Source organism: Tursiops truncatus, chromosome 7 (genome assembly GCF_011762595.2).
Source record: "Tursiops truncatus isolate mTurTru1 chromosome 7, mTurTru1.mat.Y, whole genome shotgun sequence".
Lineage (NCBI taxonomy): Eukaryota > Metazoa > Chordata > Mammalia > Artiodactyla > Delphinidae > Tursiops > Tursiops truncatus.
The window spans coordinates 62,654,692-62,672,825 of record NC_047040.1 but is presented as its reverse complement, the minus strand read 5'-3'; the positions used below and the strand labels follow the sequence as shown (position 1 = coordinate 62,672,825).

At 38.1% G+C, this 18,134-nt stretch overlaps 1 protein-coding gene across 1 annotated transcript in view; it reads right to left on the bottom strand.

Moving 5' to 3' along the window:
• Positions 1–18,134, bottom strand: part of LRP2 (LDL receptor related protein 2) — a 198,196-nt gene that overhangs the window by 119,234 nt on the left and 60,828 nt on the right. Inside the window, exons 10-15 of the mRNA XM_073806956.1 lie at positions 13,967–14,095; positions 12,174–12,343; positions 7,874–8,097; positions 5,776–5,982; positions 3,093–3,295; positions 1,143–1,283 (exon numbers count right to left, since the gene is read on the bottom strand). Of these exons, the coding sequence (XP_073663057.1) occupies positions 1,143–1,283; positions 3,093–3,295; positions 5,776–5,982; positions 7,874–8,097; positions 12,174–12,343; positions 13,967–14,095 (1,074 nt within the window). The remainder of the gene's footprint in view (positions 1–1,142; positions 1,284–3,092; positions 3,296–5,775; positions 5,983–7,873; positions 8,098–12,173; positions 12,344–13,966; positions 14,096–18,134) is intronic.

The following is an 18,134-nucleotide window of genomic DNA, read 5'->3' as shown; positions in this document are numbered from 1 at the left end:
AAATCAAAACTACAGTGAGATATCATCTCACACCAGTCAGAATGGCCATCATCAAAAAATCTAGAAACAATAAATGCTGGAGAGCGTGTGGAGAAAAGGGAACCCTCTAGCACTGTTGGGAATTTAAAGTGATACAGCCACTATGGAGAATAGTATGGAGGTTCCTTAAGCAACTGAAAATAGAACTATCATACGACCCAGCAATCCCACTACTGGGCATATACCCTAAGAAAACCATAATTCAGAAAGAGTCATGTACCACAATGTTCACTGCAGCTCTATTTACAATAGCCAGGACATGGAAGCAACCTAAGAGTCCATCAACAGATGAATGGATAAAGAAGATGTGGCACATATATACAATGGAATATTACTCAGCCATAAGAAGAAACGAAATTGAGTTATTTGTAGTGAGGTAGATGGACCTAGAGTCTGTCATACAGAGTGATGTAAGTCAGAAAGAGAAAAACAAATACTGTATGCTAACACATATATATGGAATCTAAAAAAAAAAAAATGGTCATGAAGAACCTAGGGGCAGGACGGGAATAAAGACGCAGACCTACTAGAGAATGGACTTGGGGATATAGTGAGGGGGAAGGGTAAGCTGGGACAAAGTGAGAGAGTGGCATGGACATATATACACTACCAAATGTAAAATAGATAGCTAGCGGGAAGCAGCCACATAGCACAGGGAGATCAACTCGGTGCTCTGTGACCACCTAGCGGGGTGGGATAGGCTGGGTGGGAGGGAGGGAAACGCCAGAGGGAGGAGATATGGGGATATATGTATATGTATAGCTGATTTACTTTGTTATAAAGCAGAAACCAACATACCATTGTAAAGCAGTTATACTCCAATAAAGATGTTAAAAAAAATTAAAAAGAGACAGAGATTTCAGGAAGGAAATAAAGGGAAAGGGGAGCCCAAGGAAACCCTAGATGTGTCCCAAAGGACAGAAATTTACATCTTCAAACACAGCTCTTTGTACAAAGGGAAAGGTGCCTACCAAGGAAGATGCCTGTGGGCTACCAAAAGCTTATTTCCTGTGAAGAAGTGCTACAGGGAGCTGGCCCAGTCCAAGAGCAGCACATACCCCTGTGCTGACCGTCAGAAAGACAGTCCAAAAGTGATTTCTTACCAACGCAGTGGTAGTCATCCATATCCGGAATGTAGCCGAGCCTGCATTTGCAACGGTAGCCCAAACCACCATTAAATGTTCTGTGGCTGAGGACACAGATGTGTTGACAGCCCCCATTGTTATCTGCACATGGATTGCTAGCTGGAGGGGAAAATGCACATGGTTAAATCTCAATTAGAAATGCATATGTATCCAAGACATGCGAAGCCATTTTGAGACCTGTGGTGAAATGGGTTTGAAACTCCTTGGAGACATCATTACTGGTTGCTACTGAATACATCCACATTTAGCTGCTCCCAATGTCATCGTTGCTCTCGAATCTACTCTCAAACTGATGGTGGCAAAAAAAAAAAGACAAGATTCCTGCAACTGGATAACCTTGGGGGATCTTTTCCCCCCATAACTGTAACATACTCTGTCTGCTAGCCTCAGTGACTAAAATATAACTGCCCCCCAAATAACCTTAGTATTATTTTTTACCATTCAAAAAATAGAGTAAATAACTATAACTCACTGGATGCTTATTTTGTAGGACAACTTAACAATCAATGCCTCTAAGAGGTAAATATTATCGCAATTTTACAAAAAAGGAAACCAAAGTTCCAAAAGGTGAGACAACTTGCTCAAGATTATTCGGTGGTTAAATAGCTAAACTAGAATTCAAATCCAGATCTCATTCCAAAACCCTGCATGTCTGAAACACAAACCAGTTTATACTTCCAAAAACCATTCTCAAAGCAGTGACATCAGGAAGTTCACTGTACACAAGGCTGTCAGAGCTAAAAATGTCTGCTTTTGAAATTGTCTTCTTAGCCTTTGAGTTATTCTTTAAAATAGTCTCTTCACCTTCTCGGGTAGATTAATTTTGAGAAACACAGGCAGGTATAATTCTGAAGCAAATAATAGAAATAATTTAGATAATAAAACTGGGTAATATTTTTGGTCAAGGGCAGATGTGAATTTAGTAGCTCATGAACTGATTATTCCAAATAGGTATTTTCTAATACAGTATATACTTTCAGGTACAGTATATATTTTCCAATGAAGTATTTGTTTCCTAGGATGACGACATTGAAGGGTAGTCATCTGAATCTATCAGTTTAGTGGTTGGTTGGTTTGAGTTTTTTTAATCAACCTAATTACTTTATAGTCTCTCTCCATCCTAGCCAGACCTATCACTTAGCATTACAGTTTTAAAGTGAAATCTGTCTTTCTCTGAATTACTGTTCACTGATATTAAGCTTTCTTCCAATGTAGTCTATTTTATTGTGTTTCTTTTCTTTGATGCATGAGCAAATACAGAAGGGAGCTGTGTACACAGTCTAAACAGTCATGTCAATTTAAAACCTTGAAACAAACAAAACTTACTGTAAAACAACATAAGTAACGTAAGTACTATAAAATAACATTCAGTGTCTGAATCAAAATATTTCTTTTCTTTGATAAGTGACCAGCCTGAGAGATAACCAAACCCAGCTGACCTATGACAGAAACAATGCAAACCAAACAACAGGTGTCATAAATATACAACAGAGAAGAAGGGAAAAAAAGCTCTGACACTACCTAAAATGACCATTTAGTCGAGTTTCCTCGACTGCAATATTAGAAGTTTGAATTGGGAGATTCCTCCCGTAGAATAAGGATGGGTATTTTAGTTTGCTTTGTTTGCTGCTCTTTCTCCAGCCTGTAGACAGGATCTGGTATACTGCAGGTGCGAATAAATATCTGTTAAATACACCTGTAAGTTCTTTGTAGATTGGGCATTTTAACTCTGAAATACATCAAGTTCTCCAGAATGCCAACAATCTGCAAAGCCAATTTCAGAGGGTTGAACTCTCTAGATAACCCATCATATATCTCAGAATGCCACCCAAATCTCATGAGAACCTTGAGAAAACCTTTCTACCAAGGCCAGTACCAAGCATGGTTTTCCACTGCTGAGGGGCCTACCATAGGGCTGCCTGAGGGCATGGTAAACAGTCACTCCAAAAGGCCTCAGGGAAGACCGGTAGTACAGTTGTGGGTCAGTCTCCGTGAACTTGTTTGCCTTCATTACAGCCATCTTTGTCCAATCGGTAAAGAACACATGATCTTCAAACAAACTTATTGCAAAGGGATGAGGAATGTTTGAGCCTCCATGAATTACTGTCTTCCTGTTACAAAAGATATATAGCATACAATTTTGATTAAAGGTGGAATTAGTTCCAAAAAAACAAAAGGTGGAATTAGTTCACGTAAATGCTTAAAAAGCTAAAAACTTTCTTGCTACAAATATAGAAATATATAGTCAAGATACATTTTAAGATGCAGGTGTATTTCTGTCTATAACATTTTAAGACGCAGGTGTATTTCCGTCTATACTCGCTAGAAGGATTTTCCTATTGTCTCTTCGAAAAGAGCCTTGGCACTTAAATTCCAGTCTCCGTCTTTGCTTGTTCTAGATCTTTTGAAAAATTACTGTTTTCCCACCTGCTCTTCATTCTTTTAAGGTTGCTCCACATATAAAAGGTCTAAGATGTGACATATCATTTTGACATTTGTAGGGGAAAGAGTGTAACAAGGGACTGGAAGTCTGGTAGACAACTTCAACACTTACTCCACGCTGCACCACTGACCATTTCTCAGCAATTAGGGAGCAAGACAGTGAGCTGGAGAATTCAACCCACAGCAAACACACAGACTCATTCCTGATGTCACTCCAGGGAGGGGAAAAAGCAGGGCTACCACTGGTATGCCTCTGCCTGACGAAACCGTCAGCTGAGCATATTTGTAGTGGAGGCAGAGTGCCCAGAGCCACTAAAATGGAAGACAACACAGGTAAGAGGTGCTAGGCAAGGGGAAGAAATCAATACTGCTGCCATGACTGCATCTACAGAAACAGTAATTCACTGAGGCCACATAAGTAAAGTGAGGTAGAGGACGGTACGTGAACAAACCTCTTTTCTTTTGGCATAGGAGAAAGACCTCAAAGAAAAATCTCAGCAGCCCTGAAAAACTAAAGAGCACAATAGAGCTTTAAGAAAAGACTTGAAGATACTAACCCTGGGAATCACACTGCACGTGAAAAAAACAAAGAAACCCAAGATGGCAAGTGAGTGCAAACTTTGAAACACTCAATAGTGACATGGTACATTAAAATTAATGGGTTTCTTTTTTTCATTTAGCAAATTCCAGAAGTCTAGAAGACTTCCCTGGTGGCACAGTGGTTAAAGAATCCGCCTGCCAATGCAGGGGACACGGGTTTGATCCCTGGTGCAGGAAGATCCCACATGCCGCAGAGCAACTGAGCCCATGTGCCACAACTGCTGAGCCTGTGTGCCACGACTACCGAAGCCCGCAAGCCTAGAGCCCGTGCTCTGCAACAAGAGAAGCCACCGCAATGAGAAGCCCACGAACCACAACAAAGAAGTAGCCCCCGCTCGCCACAACTAGAGAAAGCCCGCACACAGCAATGAAGACACAAAGCAGCCAAAAAATAATAATAATAATAATAAATTCCATAAATCTAAATGCCACCTGCTGGTAAAGCAAGAGGCAATGACTTTATGATTTTAGCTGTACTCGTGAGTTCTAGTATCTCCTCCATGTTTCTCCACAGCCAGCAAACCACTCGAATCTTTCTGAAATTCCATTGATTTTTATGTTTTACTTTAACCATAGCATAAAAATATTTAGACTATAAAATTAATGCTGAAAAAAATAGGCAATTTCTCAATTGTTTTTATATGACTTATATGATTATTTTTTCATTAAATTAATTCCTATCCTCACTATGGGAACCAGTTTCAGTGACAATACGTCATAGCCTTAATACCCAATCACTTCATTTAACCAAGTAGAGATTGTTCTAAGAATATAAAATCCAGTGGCAAACTGTGATACCATCCTTACAAAATAGAGACAAAGGAGAAACCAAAACTAGAATATTCTTTTCATTGAGAAAACAATAAAATCACATCATTTGGAAAAGTCAAATTGGCTAGAGTAATTTTTCTTGGTCAAAATTTAAAGACCATGTTTTAACCAGTTTTTGAAAATACCAAAAGAAGAGGATCTAAAATAGGTAACAATTTAATTAATTTATAGTGAGCTCTAATCCGACTAAGATGAAGGAAAAAGGCATGCCATACTCTGCGTTCAAATATTGTTTAAATGTCTTTTAAGTGTATCAGGTAAAGTCAGAATTTCTCATTAAGATTTGAAATATATATAAAAGCAGTATAAAACCCAATTAATTCCCACCAGATAATGTTAAAAAAAATAATAAAACTTATTTACTGGAGGGAAGATAGAAAGCTAAAAGATAAAGTGATCTTTGGAAACAAACCATAAGGGACCCAAACAAATAAATGGACTCGGAAGTTAATGAAAATAATGTGCTTCATCTGGGAGTGAGAGAGGGCTTGGAGAAGAGAAATCAAAGAACAAATGCTGTAGGTAATATTTAATGAGTGTTAATATGGAACACAAGCTAATACTCAGAGCAGGTCACAACGTGCAATGTCAACACAAAGATCATTCAAGTTATGTCAACCAACAAAGCAATCTTTTAATTCTAGTCCTTCAGTTTCTCTCTCCATAAATTTTATGTATTTCCCCAAAACTTATAAAGATATAAAAAAATACTTCTTACCTTTGAATTCCATCATAAGTTACAGTCTCAATGTAATCAAACCGGGAGTCAACCCAGTAAACACGCTTTGATACCAAATCCAGGGTTATCCCAGCAGGCCATCCCAGCTTTCTTGTCACCAAGTCTTTACGGTTGGAGCCATCCATGAAAGCCCTTTCTATCTTAGGTGTCCCAGAAAAGCTCTGCCAGTCTGAGAAAAATAAATAACTACAAAAGAAAACCAAAAGATGAAAGAATCAGTTATTTTACAAGTTTACCTAGAAAATATTTTTTGAGATTGTATGTTTGGATCAATGGCAATTTCCTCTAGCTGATTAGAGAACCATGGGGGTTTAAAACAATAGAGAAATTTTAAAGTATTAAAAATCAGAAATTGTGAGGGCCAATCAGGAGAGTCAACAACTCCAAATAGCAACTATTAAAATGCACTAACTGACAGGCAAAAAAAAAAAAAAAAAAAAATGCATATCTACCTTCTTAACTTCTTAATATTCTCCCCTGATCCCTGGCTCCATCCTTCACTTCTCTTTTTTACAGCCTGTAAAGGCTGTAATAAAGAAAAAACTATCAAGCCATTTCCCTCCTTAATTCCTCACTCTAAGGCATAGTCTAGAGAACATATACATCATTTTCAAGGAAGGACAGCTGAAATCATGAAACAGAAATGAATAATCACCATTCACCAACACTTAAGTAGCCTCAAGTTCATCCAAGGCTCCTAAGACCCAACTGTGAAAATCTAGGAGAAAGTTAGTCTCCCATAACTGGCCTCAAATGTGAAGATCAGGAAAATTTTAATTTACACCTGGAGAAAAGTAAGCATTATCACTCTTGCTGGACTGATTCACAGTTGAACAACTTGTGATGAGGTGTTAACACTGACATCTCAACCCCAGTCTCTAACAAGAAATCACTAAAAGGGATAGATCTGATAGGGGATAGAGTAGGGTAATCAAATAGTTAGCTTAGAAACCACATTAGGGGACTGCAGATAGAGAGGGAACTTTAGGGGGCTTTGGGAGACCACAGTAAGTTAATGATCACTCAAGAAAGTAATGGAAAAATCCTGAAACAATGTGGGCTTGCTTGACTCATAAAGCAGAGCAAGTCGCTTAGCATCAAAGCCAGGCTGGCTTGCTTAACAACAAAACCGAGCCAACTTGCTTACCAACAAAACCATGCAACAGAAGCATGAGACACGCCCCAAAACAATAAAACAACAGTGGAAAATAAGGTCTACAATCTGCCCAGTGATGTCAACAAGTGAATGACCCCTAGGACATTCTCTTTGCACACACGCAAAAACAATAACTTATGGAAAGGTGATATTTCAAAGTGAAAGACCCTCATTGTACTGAGACCTGAAATAATTTCTCCATAGTGCTGTGACAGTCCCGGAGACACCATGTAGGTTCAAAAACTCCCCCGCCCAACGTATAGGAGGAGTTAATGATGGAAGACTCAAAGAATGAAAAAGAAGGTGGTCTTCTCCCCCTCCCCTCTCTTCCTTTGATTATAAAAACGTAACCCGCTAAGTGCTCGGGGCAACACAACACTCGCCTGCCCGCTTGTAAGCCTCACAAGCATCCTATTCTAATGAATCACTTCTTACCTATCACTTTGCCTCTCGCTGAATTCTCTCTGCGCTGAGACACAAAGAATATTCAGAGCCCCTCGCAACGCCACCTAGTGGTTTCAGATCTATCCCCTCTTTAAAACAACTTCACAACTTACGTTAGAGTGATCATGTTAATAATGGTTTAGTTGTGACAATACTATTAAAGTCAGAAAACAGAATCCAATTTCTCAGCCAGGAGAATGTGGCAAACACTAAGAATAGAACTCATACCCCCAAAATATCACATATTTTTAGGACACCAGTAGGTGTGTTTGGACTGCATATCCTCAAATTGGATTATATCTAGCCAACTCCTTTAAAGCTTCTATGAAAAGAGATATGAAATAAACATGGATTCTAGAGTACAGAACCTAAAAGAAGTCAGGATTAACCTTCAGTTATGCCAATGGATGTTTTGTGTACAGGGGGAGAAATAAAACTCCAAAAATGCTGGAATCAGTATGTTTTCACATAACTTACCCAACAGTTGGGTCCACGGCAATTCCTCTAGGATGTCCCAAATGTTCACTTATAATGGTAATCCGTTGGCTTCCATCCAAATTTACCATATCTATGCAGTTGACATTGGTCTCTACAACATAAAGTTTATTATTTACCCAGTCCACAGCCAGATTCTCTGGGTCTTCAACAGAAACATTGAGAACTTCTTGGATATCTAAACCATTAATGTCAACTGAAAAAACCTGAAAGAAAAACCAAAATTATTACACTTCTTAAGCATAATTCACTGGGAGCAGTTTTCCTATACTTCATTCCAGGGACCTATCTTTGTTGCACAAATCAGTCATTTGGATTTTAAAAAAAAAGAATTCATATATGGCCTTTCTTATGTTGAGGTAGTTTCCCTCTATGCCCATTTTCTGGAGAGTTTTTATCATAAATGGGTGTTGAATTTTGTCAAAAGCTTTCTCTGCATCTGTTGAGATGATCATATGGTTTTTCTTCTTCAATTTGTTAATATGGTGTATCACATTGATTGATTTACGTATATTGAAAAATCCTTGCATTCCTGGAATAAACCCCACTTGATCACAGTGTACAATCCTTTTAATGTGCTGTTGGATTCTGTTTGCTAGTATTTTGTTCAGGATTTTTGCATCTATGTTCATCAGTGATATTGGTCTATAATTTTCTTTTTTTGTGATGTCGTTTTCTGGTTTTGGTATCAGGGTGATCATGGCTTCATACAATGAATTTGGGAGTGTTTCTCCCTCTGCAATTTTTTGGAAGAGTTTGAGATGGATCAGTGTTAGCTCTTCTCTAAATGTTTGATAGAATTCTCCTGTGAAGCCATGTGGTCCTGGACTTTTGTTTGTTGGAAGATTTTTAATTATGGTTTCAATTTCATTACCTGTGATAGGTCTGTTTATTTATTTTCTAATTCTTCCTGGCTCAGTCTTGGAAAATTGTACGTTTCCAAGAATTTGTCCATTTCTTTGTGGTTGTCCATTTTATTGGCATATAGTTGTTTGTAGTAGTCTCTTATAACCTTTTGTATTTCTGCGGTGTCAGTTGTGATTTCTCCTTTTTCATTTCTAATTTTATTGATGTGCGTCCTCTCCCTTTCTTCCTTGATGAGTCTGGCTAAGGGTTTATCAATTTTGTTTATTTTCTCAAAGAACCAGCTTTTAGTTTTATTGATCTTTGCTATTGTTTTCTTCGTTTCTATTTATTTCTGCTCTGATCTTTATGATTTCTTTCCTTCTCCTGACTTTGGGTTTTGTTTGTTCTTCTTTCTCTAGTTGTTTTAAGTGTAGGGTCAGATTGTTTATTTGAGATTTTTCTTGTTTCTTGAGGTGAGATTAAATTGCTGTAAGCTTCCTCCTTAGAACTGCTTTTGCTGCGTCCCATAGGTTTTGGGTCATCATGTTTTCATTGTCATTTGTTTCTATTTATTTTTTTATTTCTTCTTTGATTTCTTCAGTGATCTCTTGGTTATTTAGTAGCACACTGTTTAGCCTCCATGTGTTTGTGTTTTTTACAGTTTTTTTCCTGTAACTGATTTCCAATCTCATAGCGTTGTGGTCAGAGAAGATGCTTGATACAATTTCAATTTTCTTAAATTTTCCGAGGCTTGATTTGTGACCCAAGATGGAATCTATCCTGGAGAATGTTCCATGTGCACTTGAGAAGAAAGTGTATTCTTCCACTTTTGGGTGGAATGTTCTAAAAATATCAGTTAAGTCTATCTGGTCTACTGTGTCATTTAAAGCTTGTGTTTCCTTATTTATTTTCTGTTTGGATGATCTGTCCATTGGTGTAAGTGGGGTGTTAAAGTCCCCTACTATTATTGTGTTACTGTCAATTTTCCCTTTCACAGTTGTTAGCATTTGCCTTATGTATTGAGGTGTTCCTATGTTGGGTGCATAAACATTTATAATTGTTATATCTTCTTCTTGGATTGATCCCTTGATCATTATGTAGTGTCCCTCCTTATCTCTTGTAACAGTCTTTATTTTAAAGTCTATTTTATCTGATACGAGTATTGCTACTCCAGCTTTCTTTTGATTTCCATTTTCATGGAATATCTTTTTCCATCCCTTCACTTTCAGTCTGTATGTGTCCCTAGGTCTGAAGTCGGTCTGTTGTAGACAGCATACATATGGGTCTTGTTTTTGTATCCATTCAGCCCGTCTGTGGAGCTCAATATCAAAAAAACAAACAATCCAATTTAAAAATGGGTGGAAGAGGGCTTCCCTGGTGGTGCAGTGGTTGAGAGTCCGCCAGCTGATGCAGGGGACATGGGTTTGTGCCCCGGTCCGGGAGGATCCCACATGCCGCGGAGCGGCTGGGCCCGTGAGCCATGGCCGCTGAGCCTGTGCATCCGGGAGAGGCCACAACGGTGAGAGGCCCGCGTACCGCAAAAAAAAAAAAAAAAAAAAAAAAAAATGGGTGGAAGAACTAAATAGACATTTCACCAAGGAAGACATACAGATGGTCAAGAGGCACATGAAAAGATGCTCAACATCACTAATTATTAGAGAAATGCAAATCAAAACTGCAATGAGGTATCACCTCATGCCAGTCAGAATGGCCATTATCAAAAAAGCTAGAAACAGTAAATGCTGGAAGGGGTGTGGTGAAAAGGGAACCCTCCTGCACTGCTGGTGGGAATGTAAATTGATACCACCACTATGGAAAAGAGCACGGAGGTTCCTTAAAAAACTAAAAATAGAACTATCATACGACCCAGCAATCCCACTACTGGGCATATACCCTAAGAAAGCCATAATTCAAAAAGAGACATGTATCACAATGTTCATTGCAGCTCTATTTACAATAGCCAGGACATGGAAGCAACCTAAGTGTCCATTGACAGATGAATGGATAAAGAAGATGTGGCACATATATACAGTGGAATATTACCCAGCCATAAAAAGAAACAAAATTGAGTTATTTGTAGTGAGATGGATGGACCTAGAGTCTGTCATGCAGAGTGAAGTAAGTCAAAAAGAGAAAAACAAATACTCTATGCTAACACATATATATGGAATCTAAAAAAAAAAAACTAAAAAATGGTACTGATGAACCTAGTTGCAGGGCAGGAATAAAGATGTAGACACAGAGAATGGACTTGAGGACACGGGGTGGGAGGGGGAAGCTGGGGCGAAGTGAGAGTGGCACGGACATATATACACTACCGAATATAAAATAGTTAGCTAGTGGGAAGCAGCAGCATAGCACAGGGAGATCAGCTCGGTGCTTTGCGATGACCTAGAGGGGTGGGATAGGGAGGATGGGAGGGAAGCTCAGGAGGGAGGGGATATGGGGACATATGTATGCATATGGCTGATTCACTTTGATGTACAACAGAAACTAACACAGTATTGTGAAGCAATTATACTCCAATAAAGATCTATTAAAAAAAAAAAGAATTCACTGGAGACTTGTTATTTTACATCACGGGTTACTGGGGGCAGGGAGTTTCTTTGAAAGCATATGAGGCATATATAAAAAGTTGGGTTTACAAAAAAAAGCCTGCATTTCTAATTCTTCGTAGTTAGAGAAAGTTTAATTCAATGTGGATTTCTTGGTGGAGAAGGTGGTAGTGGTTTGTTTTGATTTCTAGCTGTCATTAAGTCAGATCTGCTTATAATCCGAAGTCTCAATTTTTAGAAATTTTATGCAAATTATCAGTTAATTGAATTAAAATTTTATTAATGGTACAAGGAAATGTAAGGGAAGAAATAAAACTCTATAACTCTTTAGGAGTCTCTAAAATTTATGTTTCAACAATCTCCGTTGCATTACTCAAAGTTGAAATCAGATCCATCACACTTTCCAAATAAGACAGCATAATGCAATTTTGGCTGTTAAACAAAATACTGTCAATATTTGTTACCCAATCCTCAATTACTGTTCCATTTAGAAGATGCAGGTAAAAATCTGATTTTTATCATACAGGAAAGCAGAATACTTTTTACATTTTAAATGATCAAGTTTCAAAAATTACTACCAAATATCTACCCAGTTTTGAAAGAATGTCTACTATTTCTTTTAATTAGGCTTTTGGACTCCATTTCGAATAAAATTAAAAGTTGCTCAAGGCTAATCCATATAATAGAGTGCTTTGTTTAATAGGTCACATGTAATACTATAGCTGTAAAAGGTGCTGATTAACATAAAATATCTCAAGGGCCTTTTTTGTTAGAAAACAAAGGAACTTTCCCCTCTACTCCCCTAAAAATGAAAAGCTATCAACACTTTGTGCTTGGAGTTCTATCAGCTCCCAAGCTACACTCCAGAAATTTCTATTTACCTTATCTTGCACAATGTCAGTCCAAAAGACTCTGTGTAGGTGATAGTGAAAATCCACACCCACAGCCGATCCACGATGTTGAGATTCTACCAGGATCTCAAAGGTGTTTCCATGAATATCACCCCTTAGCAAATCCCGACCATTGGAGAAGATCACAGAGGCCTCACCAACTAAATGTGAAGAAGGAAGGCATTATCAGTCTTTCACGTGAACAAAGATGATGAAGCAACTTACAACTATGTTTTCTTATTTGGTTTTAAACCTTCTGAGGCACACATATATGTCATTCTATCCATTTTCCAGATGGGCAAATTGAGGCACAAAGAGGCTTAATGAAATGTCCAAAATCACAGTAAGTTAGGAACAGAGTCTGCCAAGAACTCGAATGTCCTGATTGCTAGTTCAATGACACTGAGGTATCATCGAGAATCTTTGATGATGTGGGCACCTTACCCCAGGTGCAACCTTAGATTGTGTAAAACACAAAACACATTTTAAGGATTAGTGGGAAACCACTCTGTGAAAAACATGGCAATGGTGGATCCAAATTTGCTATACTCGTATACTCACAAGAATGCAAAATGAATAAGGTTATTCACTGAAGTCTTGTTTGCAATATCAGAGGGTAAGAAATAATATGAAAGTCCATAAGTAAAGGACTAGTTAAATAAATTATATACAACCAAAAAAATGGATTTTGCCACTATTAAAAAAAAACTGTACACCTGGAACACTGGAAATCAACTATAATTCAATTTAAAAATACAACAAAATTTTTTTAAAAATGAAAAAAAGCTGTCTGTGTTGATATGGAAAGCCCTTGAAAATATAGTATGCAACTTTAGGAAGATGAAGAACTGTATGTATAGTTTACCACCATATATGTAAAAATAGGGTTGTGTCTATATTTGTATATTCTTATTTATGCATTTAACAATCTCTAGAATTAAAATAAACAGTGATTATCCATAGGAGAGGAGAAGTGGGAAACTAGGCAGAGGGGAACAGAGATGGTGGGGGGATGTCATATATCTTCTAAATAATTTTAAATTTTGAAAATATGAGTATAATGTCTATTCAAAAATAAATAAATGGTAAAAATCAGTTGTAAAAATCTAAAAGTTCGTCCACAGCATATCAGTATTTCAACACAAAAACAACTAGAAAATGGTCAATTCATAGATCATGTGTGCAGATAAGTTTCAGAAAGCCCCCAAAGGCACCTTAAACAGGTGTGAAATAAACAATTGGAAAAAAAGAGTAAAGATCTTATTACCCAGAAATCCATGGTGACAAAAATGCTTTGGGAGGCCCAATTTTTTTAAAACAAATTTTCATGACTTTTCTCTGCCACAGTACTGTTAGAATGAGGGCATTTTCACAAACTAATCCAAATTTAGCAGGTCCATTATGAACCACTTCTAAATTTTGCACAAACAATACCTATTGGTACTCGTCACCATATGGTAGTACAGTAATTAAAAGTAGGTCAAATGTACTCATAAAATTTATGTGATAGATGACATAATATTCCAGTCCCAAAGTGAACAAGCAACCAATAAAAATTTTAAAAAAACAAAAAAAACCTGTTAATCCACAAGTTGGTCCCTAATAACCGAAGTATGAAATTAATGTTGACCTATTCTTCCAACAGCAGGAGCCGCTCCTGATTTGTGGTAATAAAACCTTGCCATCCGCATCAATGCTGATATTTTTTTTGTCATCTGCTATGGAAAGAGGATAGTCATCAAAAGTTTACTGTTCAGAAACACAAGTGTCTTTAATTTACTCACAAGAAGAATTAGCTTTACAGCGCTGCTGGTGCTCCAAGATATACCCGTCTACACAGTGGCACTGGTGATGGCCAATTCGGTCTTCACATATCTGGTCACAAACTCCCCACATCTGGCAATCATCAAAATCTACCATATAGGAAATAACCGTTTGTAATCATGTTTAACAGCATTTCTGAAAAAAATCTTAGACAAGCTATACAGGAATACGGTGATGCCCCTGCCTAAGTAAGTACCCTCTAGGGGGAAAAAAATAGGCATCATCATACTAGGGAAAACCCAAGGTTTTTTCAAATCTATGTAAAGGATAACTTTGCAGGTGATGCACAACACCGCTTGGACACATTGCCTTTGCATTTCATTTGTTAATGTTGGCTTACAAAATATCTGACTTTTAGTGTAAATGCATCCCTTTAAAACTGTGCTTTCCAATATGGTAGCCACTGCCCTCTGCAGCTTCTCAAATTTATATTTAGATTAACTAAAATAAAATAAATTTAATGATTCAATTTCCAAGTCACACTTGCCCCCTTTCAAATGCTACATATGATTAGTGTTTACCATACTGGAAGACACAGACATTCCCATCACTGCAGAAAGAACTGCCTTATATCCAGTGGCTCAGTAAGACACAAATCTGTGCCTGCAATAAAGTATCTGCAAAGGTCTGTTTACCCAGCTGCCTTTTCTCTGATGTCAAAAATCGTAACCAAAATTAAAATCATTTTTAAGACATGAAAAATATAATCTCTTCTGATTATTCATTAGTATTATTCATTCATTTAATAAGCGCTTATTGAAAATCCATAACACAATAGAGCTCTGTTCAATGCCATAACAGTCTCAGTTCTACCGTGTAAGAAGAGTTTCAATATAATTGACATATAAACAATACAGTATGCGGGGGAAAGAAAGTGTCTTTCTCAAAGATTATAAAGCTTGAGGGGCACAGAAATTGTCTATCTTTGGTCCACCGGTGCCAAATATTTCATTTGACCCCCCAAGCTCACATCCACTCTTCACCCTCCTTCACCCTGCTCTCTTCCCTTGGAGAATGACCTCCACAGCCTAAACCAACAATGTTCCCACCCCCCAGGGCTTCAGGAAATTCTCAAGTAAATTATAATTTCTGAGACCCTCAGGTCTAGGATTCTCCGGAATTTCTAGGATCCGATCACAGTTGCAGAGTTGTGAGTTGAGTTCTACCACACCTGTTGGATGGCCCACCATCTTGTGACTCCCCAGCAAGAAAGACCAAGAAAGTCCTGGGATCAAGTTCCCATTTACCCTCCAGACCAAGTATAACAAAACATTGACCAGCATATCTTTCATTCCAAGGACCGTGACGAAGAAAAAATTAATCCAGTTTGGACATGACAAGATAAAAGGCCATGTGGGTAAAAATAAAAGGCCCACATTTGATCTATGTCTCCTGTGCCCTCGCCTCAGCCCTAAGAAAGCACCACGTGAGGCTTCGCTTCAGCAGGAATAAAAGTACAGGACATTCGCCCTCAAACTCCCAGGGTGTCATGACCTCATTCTGAATGCAAGACACTATGACTATGTCTAAGGGTCTGGAGTCACCCTGGGAGCAGTTCTCATGTCAAAAAGAGGGTGAAGTCATAACTAGGAATTCTTGGGTGCAAATGCCCTTCCTATCACCTGGGCTACAAATACTTTACAGGTTTAAATAAGTGTATAAACACTGTCAATTTTAATGACTGAATAAGATTCTATTCTCCATTATGAAGAAGAATGAAGCCTAATTAGTATCCATTGTCAGCCAAAGGGAAGACAAGAAAAATGAAAGGAGACCTGAGGTTTTCAAGAGACTAGAAAAGGTAGTAGAAACTGTAAAAAACACTAAAATGCTGCTTTACAATACTCCAGCCCATTACCTTGATCTACTTTCCTTTTTATTCTTTGTCCCCGCCTACCAACAAATACTGCTTTGAAAGTAATTCAAAAAATGTTTTTTACCATAGACCCCCTTGGACACCCTCTGATCCACCTGGCTGTGTGAAATCCCACCATGCTGAATGACCTTCCTGCTCTAACTCTGCACCACGATGTCATTCCCTCAACAAACAGCATGTCCTGTCAATAAGAAACAATCACCCCGGTAAACTGCTCCGGCAGCATGCCTCAGAGGCTCCGCTGCCAGGGCAAGGCTACCAGGAGCAGATGAACGGAAGGACAAAAAAATTTCTTGTCAGGATTATTCCATTTTATTCTTGATGACCACTGAGGCATTCACTGGGGAGCCAGATCTAAGATGGTAAATGTTGTATAGGTTTCCAACACCTGAAGCCTCTGTGATGAGTCAGCCATGCAGAGGATTACAGCCATAAAGAGAGTATTCGCTGAACTTGAAAGACTTGAAACGCTTGAAAGAGCAGACCTAAACATTTCCCCTAAAAGTTCAGCTGAAACAAGTGTAACTGGTTTTGTCGTGTCATGTATTGAAACTAATGAGTTCTCTTTACAAAGAGGGCAAAATATAGCCTTCTTTGAAAGAAATGTGAAATCATTGTTAACCAAGCTTCAAAACTCAGAGGCAAAGGGTGCCTTTGCCTAACTCCTCTTTGGGGCTGAGAGGAAAAACAGAAAAGCTAGTGTAATACTGAGAACGTGGCTTCTGGTATCTCTACTGGAATTCCTTTTCTACTAAGAGAAAGCAGAGAGGCCTAGAAAACTAAGAGACTGGAAATCGGATTGGCAGCTGGGTGGCAATAAAGGGGGTGGAGAAGCCTGACATTTGGCAAAAACACACGAGCAGCCTTATACCTACAGATGAGCACCACTCCGAGAAAAAAGGGATGCAGCCCTCGCAGTGATGCCAGGAAGCATAAGCAGGGGTTCCAAAGTCAGAAAACCACCTAACACATGAGGACATTTGTGTGAAAAGTCTTTTTAAATGACTTGAATGAATCTGCAGTGTTACGATAATGATAATGATAATAATAAAACACAAAAAGTGTCCTATAATATCACTTAATGGTCACTGCAGATCATAAATGTTTTATTTATAAAACGTTCTGAGACGATTAGAAATTTGGGGGCTTTCTTCAATAGTTCAAAGTTCTCCCTGAGTCTTCAGGATCTCTCAGGCTGATTTGCATAAAGCATTTAATCTTAACATGTCTTGTCGAATAGAGTTACTTAAGAGGAGCAATCAGATCCAGGGCAAACTTTGGGACACGGTCCTGATATTAGAAATCTAAAATTACCTACTTTGAACACCACAAGAACAACCTCAACTGGATTGCTTTACCGGATATAAAAATCTTGGCATACAACAGGTAAATGAGCGAGCCCCATTACAATAGTTCTCAGTAACACTGAGGAATAGACTTTCTCAAGAGTTTGTAAACCAGAGTCTTTCTTTTTTTCTTTTTTCTTTTCTTTTCTTTTTTGGCCGTGCCACATGGCTTGTGGGATCTTAGTTCCCTGACCAGGGATCGAACCCAGGCCCTCAGCAGTGAAACAGAGACCTAACCACTGGACCACCAGGGAACCCCCCAGAGTCTTTCTGACATTAAAATTTTTTCTGACTATGAGGAAATTATTAAGATCCACCATAATTAAGTTGGAAGCCATGAGCTGAGACTAAAGACTGAATAATTTCATTAAGTTTATCCAAATTCAATATTTTGGGCCAAATTATATTAATATTTTAGAAATTATTTCAGAAGAAATACTTTTCTAAAAGTATTTCGTATGTGTGCCATGTTTGTTTTCATCCAAAAAACCCTAAAGAATCTCAAATTTCTACGGAGTATCAAAAGAACACAGATATCCTGGTAAAATTCTGAATCATCTATCTTTTGAAGATCCATAGATGAATACTTCATAGTAATGAATTGTTTCAGTTGCCTTCCAGATGCCTTTTCCCAACACCAGTAAAAACCCCTGTGGTCACTTTCTGCTAGTATGTCTGTTGTTCATATAACAAAAGTTAGAAAGAAGGAAAAAGAAATCAGAGCATTAAAAATTCATTGTTCAAACCCTAAAAAACTGAAAATTGATGATACTTGGCCATGTCTAATTCTCCCATCATAAGAACCCCTTCCTAATCACAGTGGGGTGCAAAGCTGGCTTACATCAAAATCAAAACTTTCCCAGTAGGAGAAATCATTCTTATCTTTCAGATAGGAAAGATGTCAGA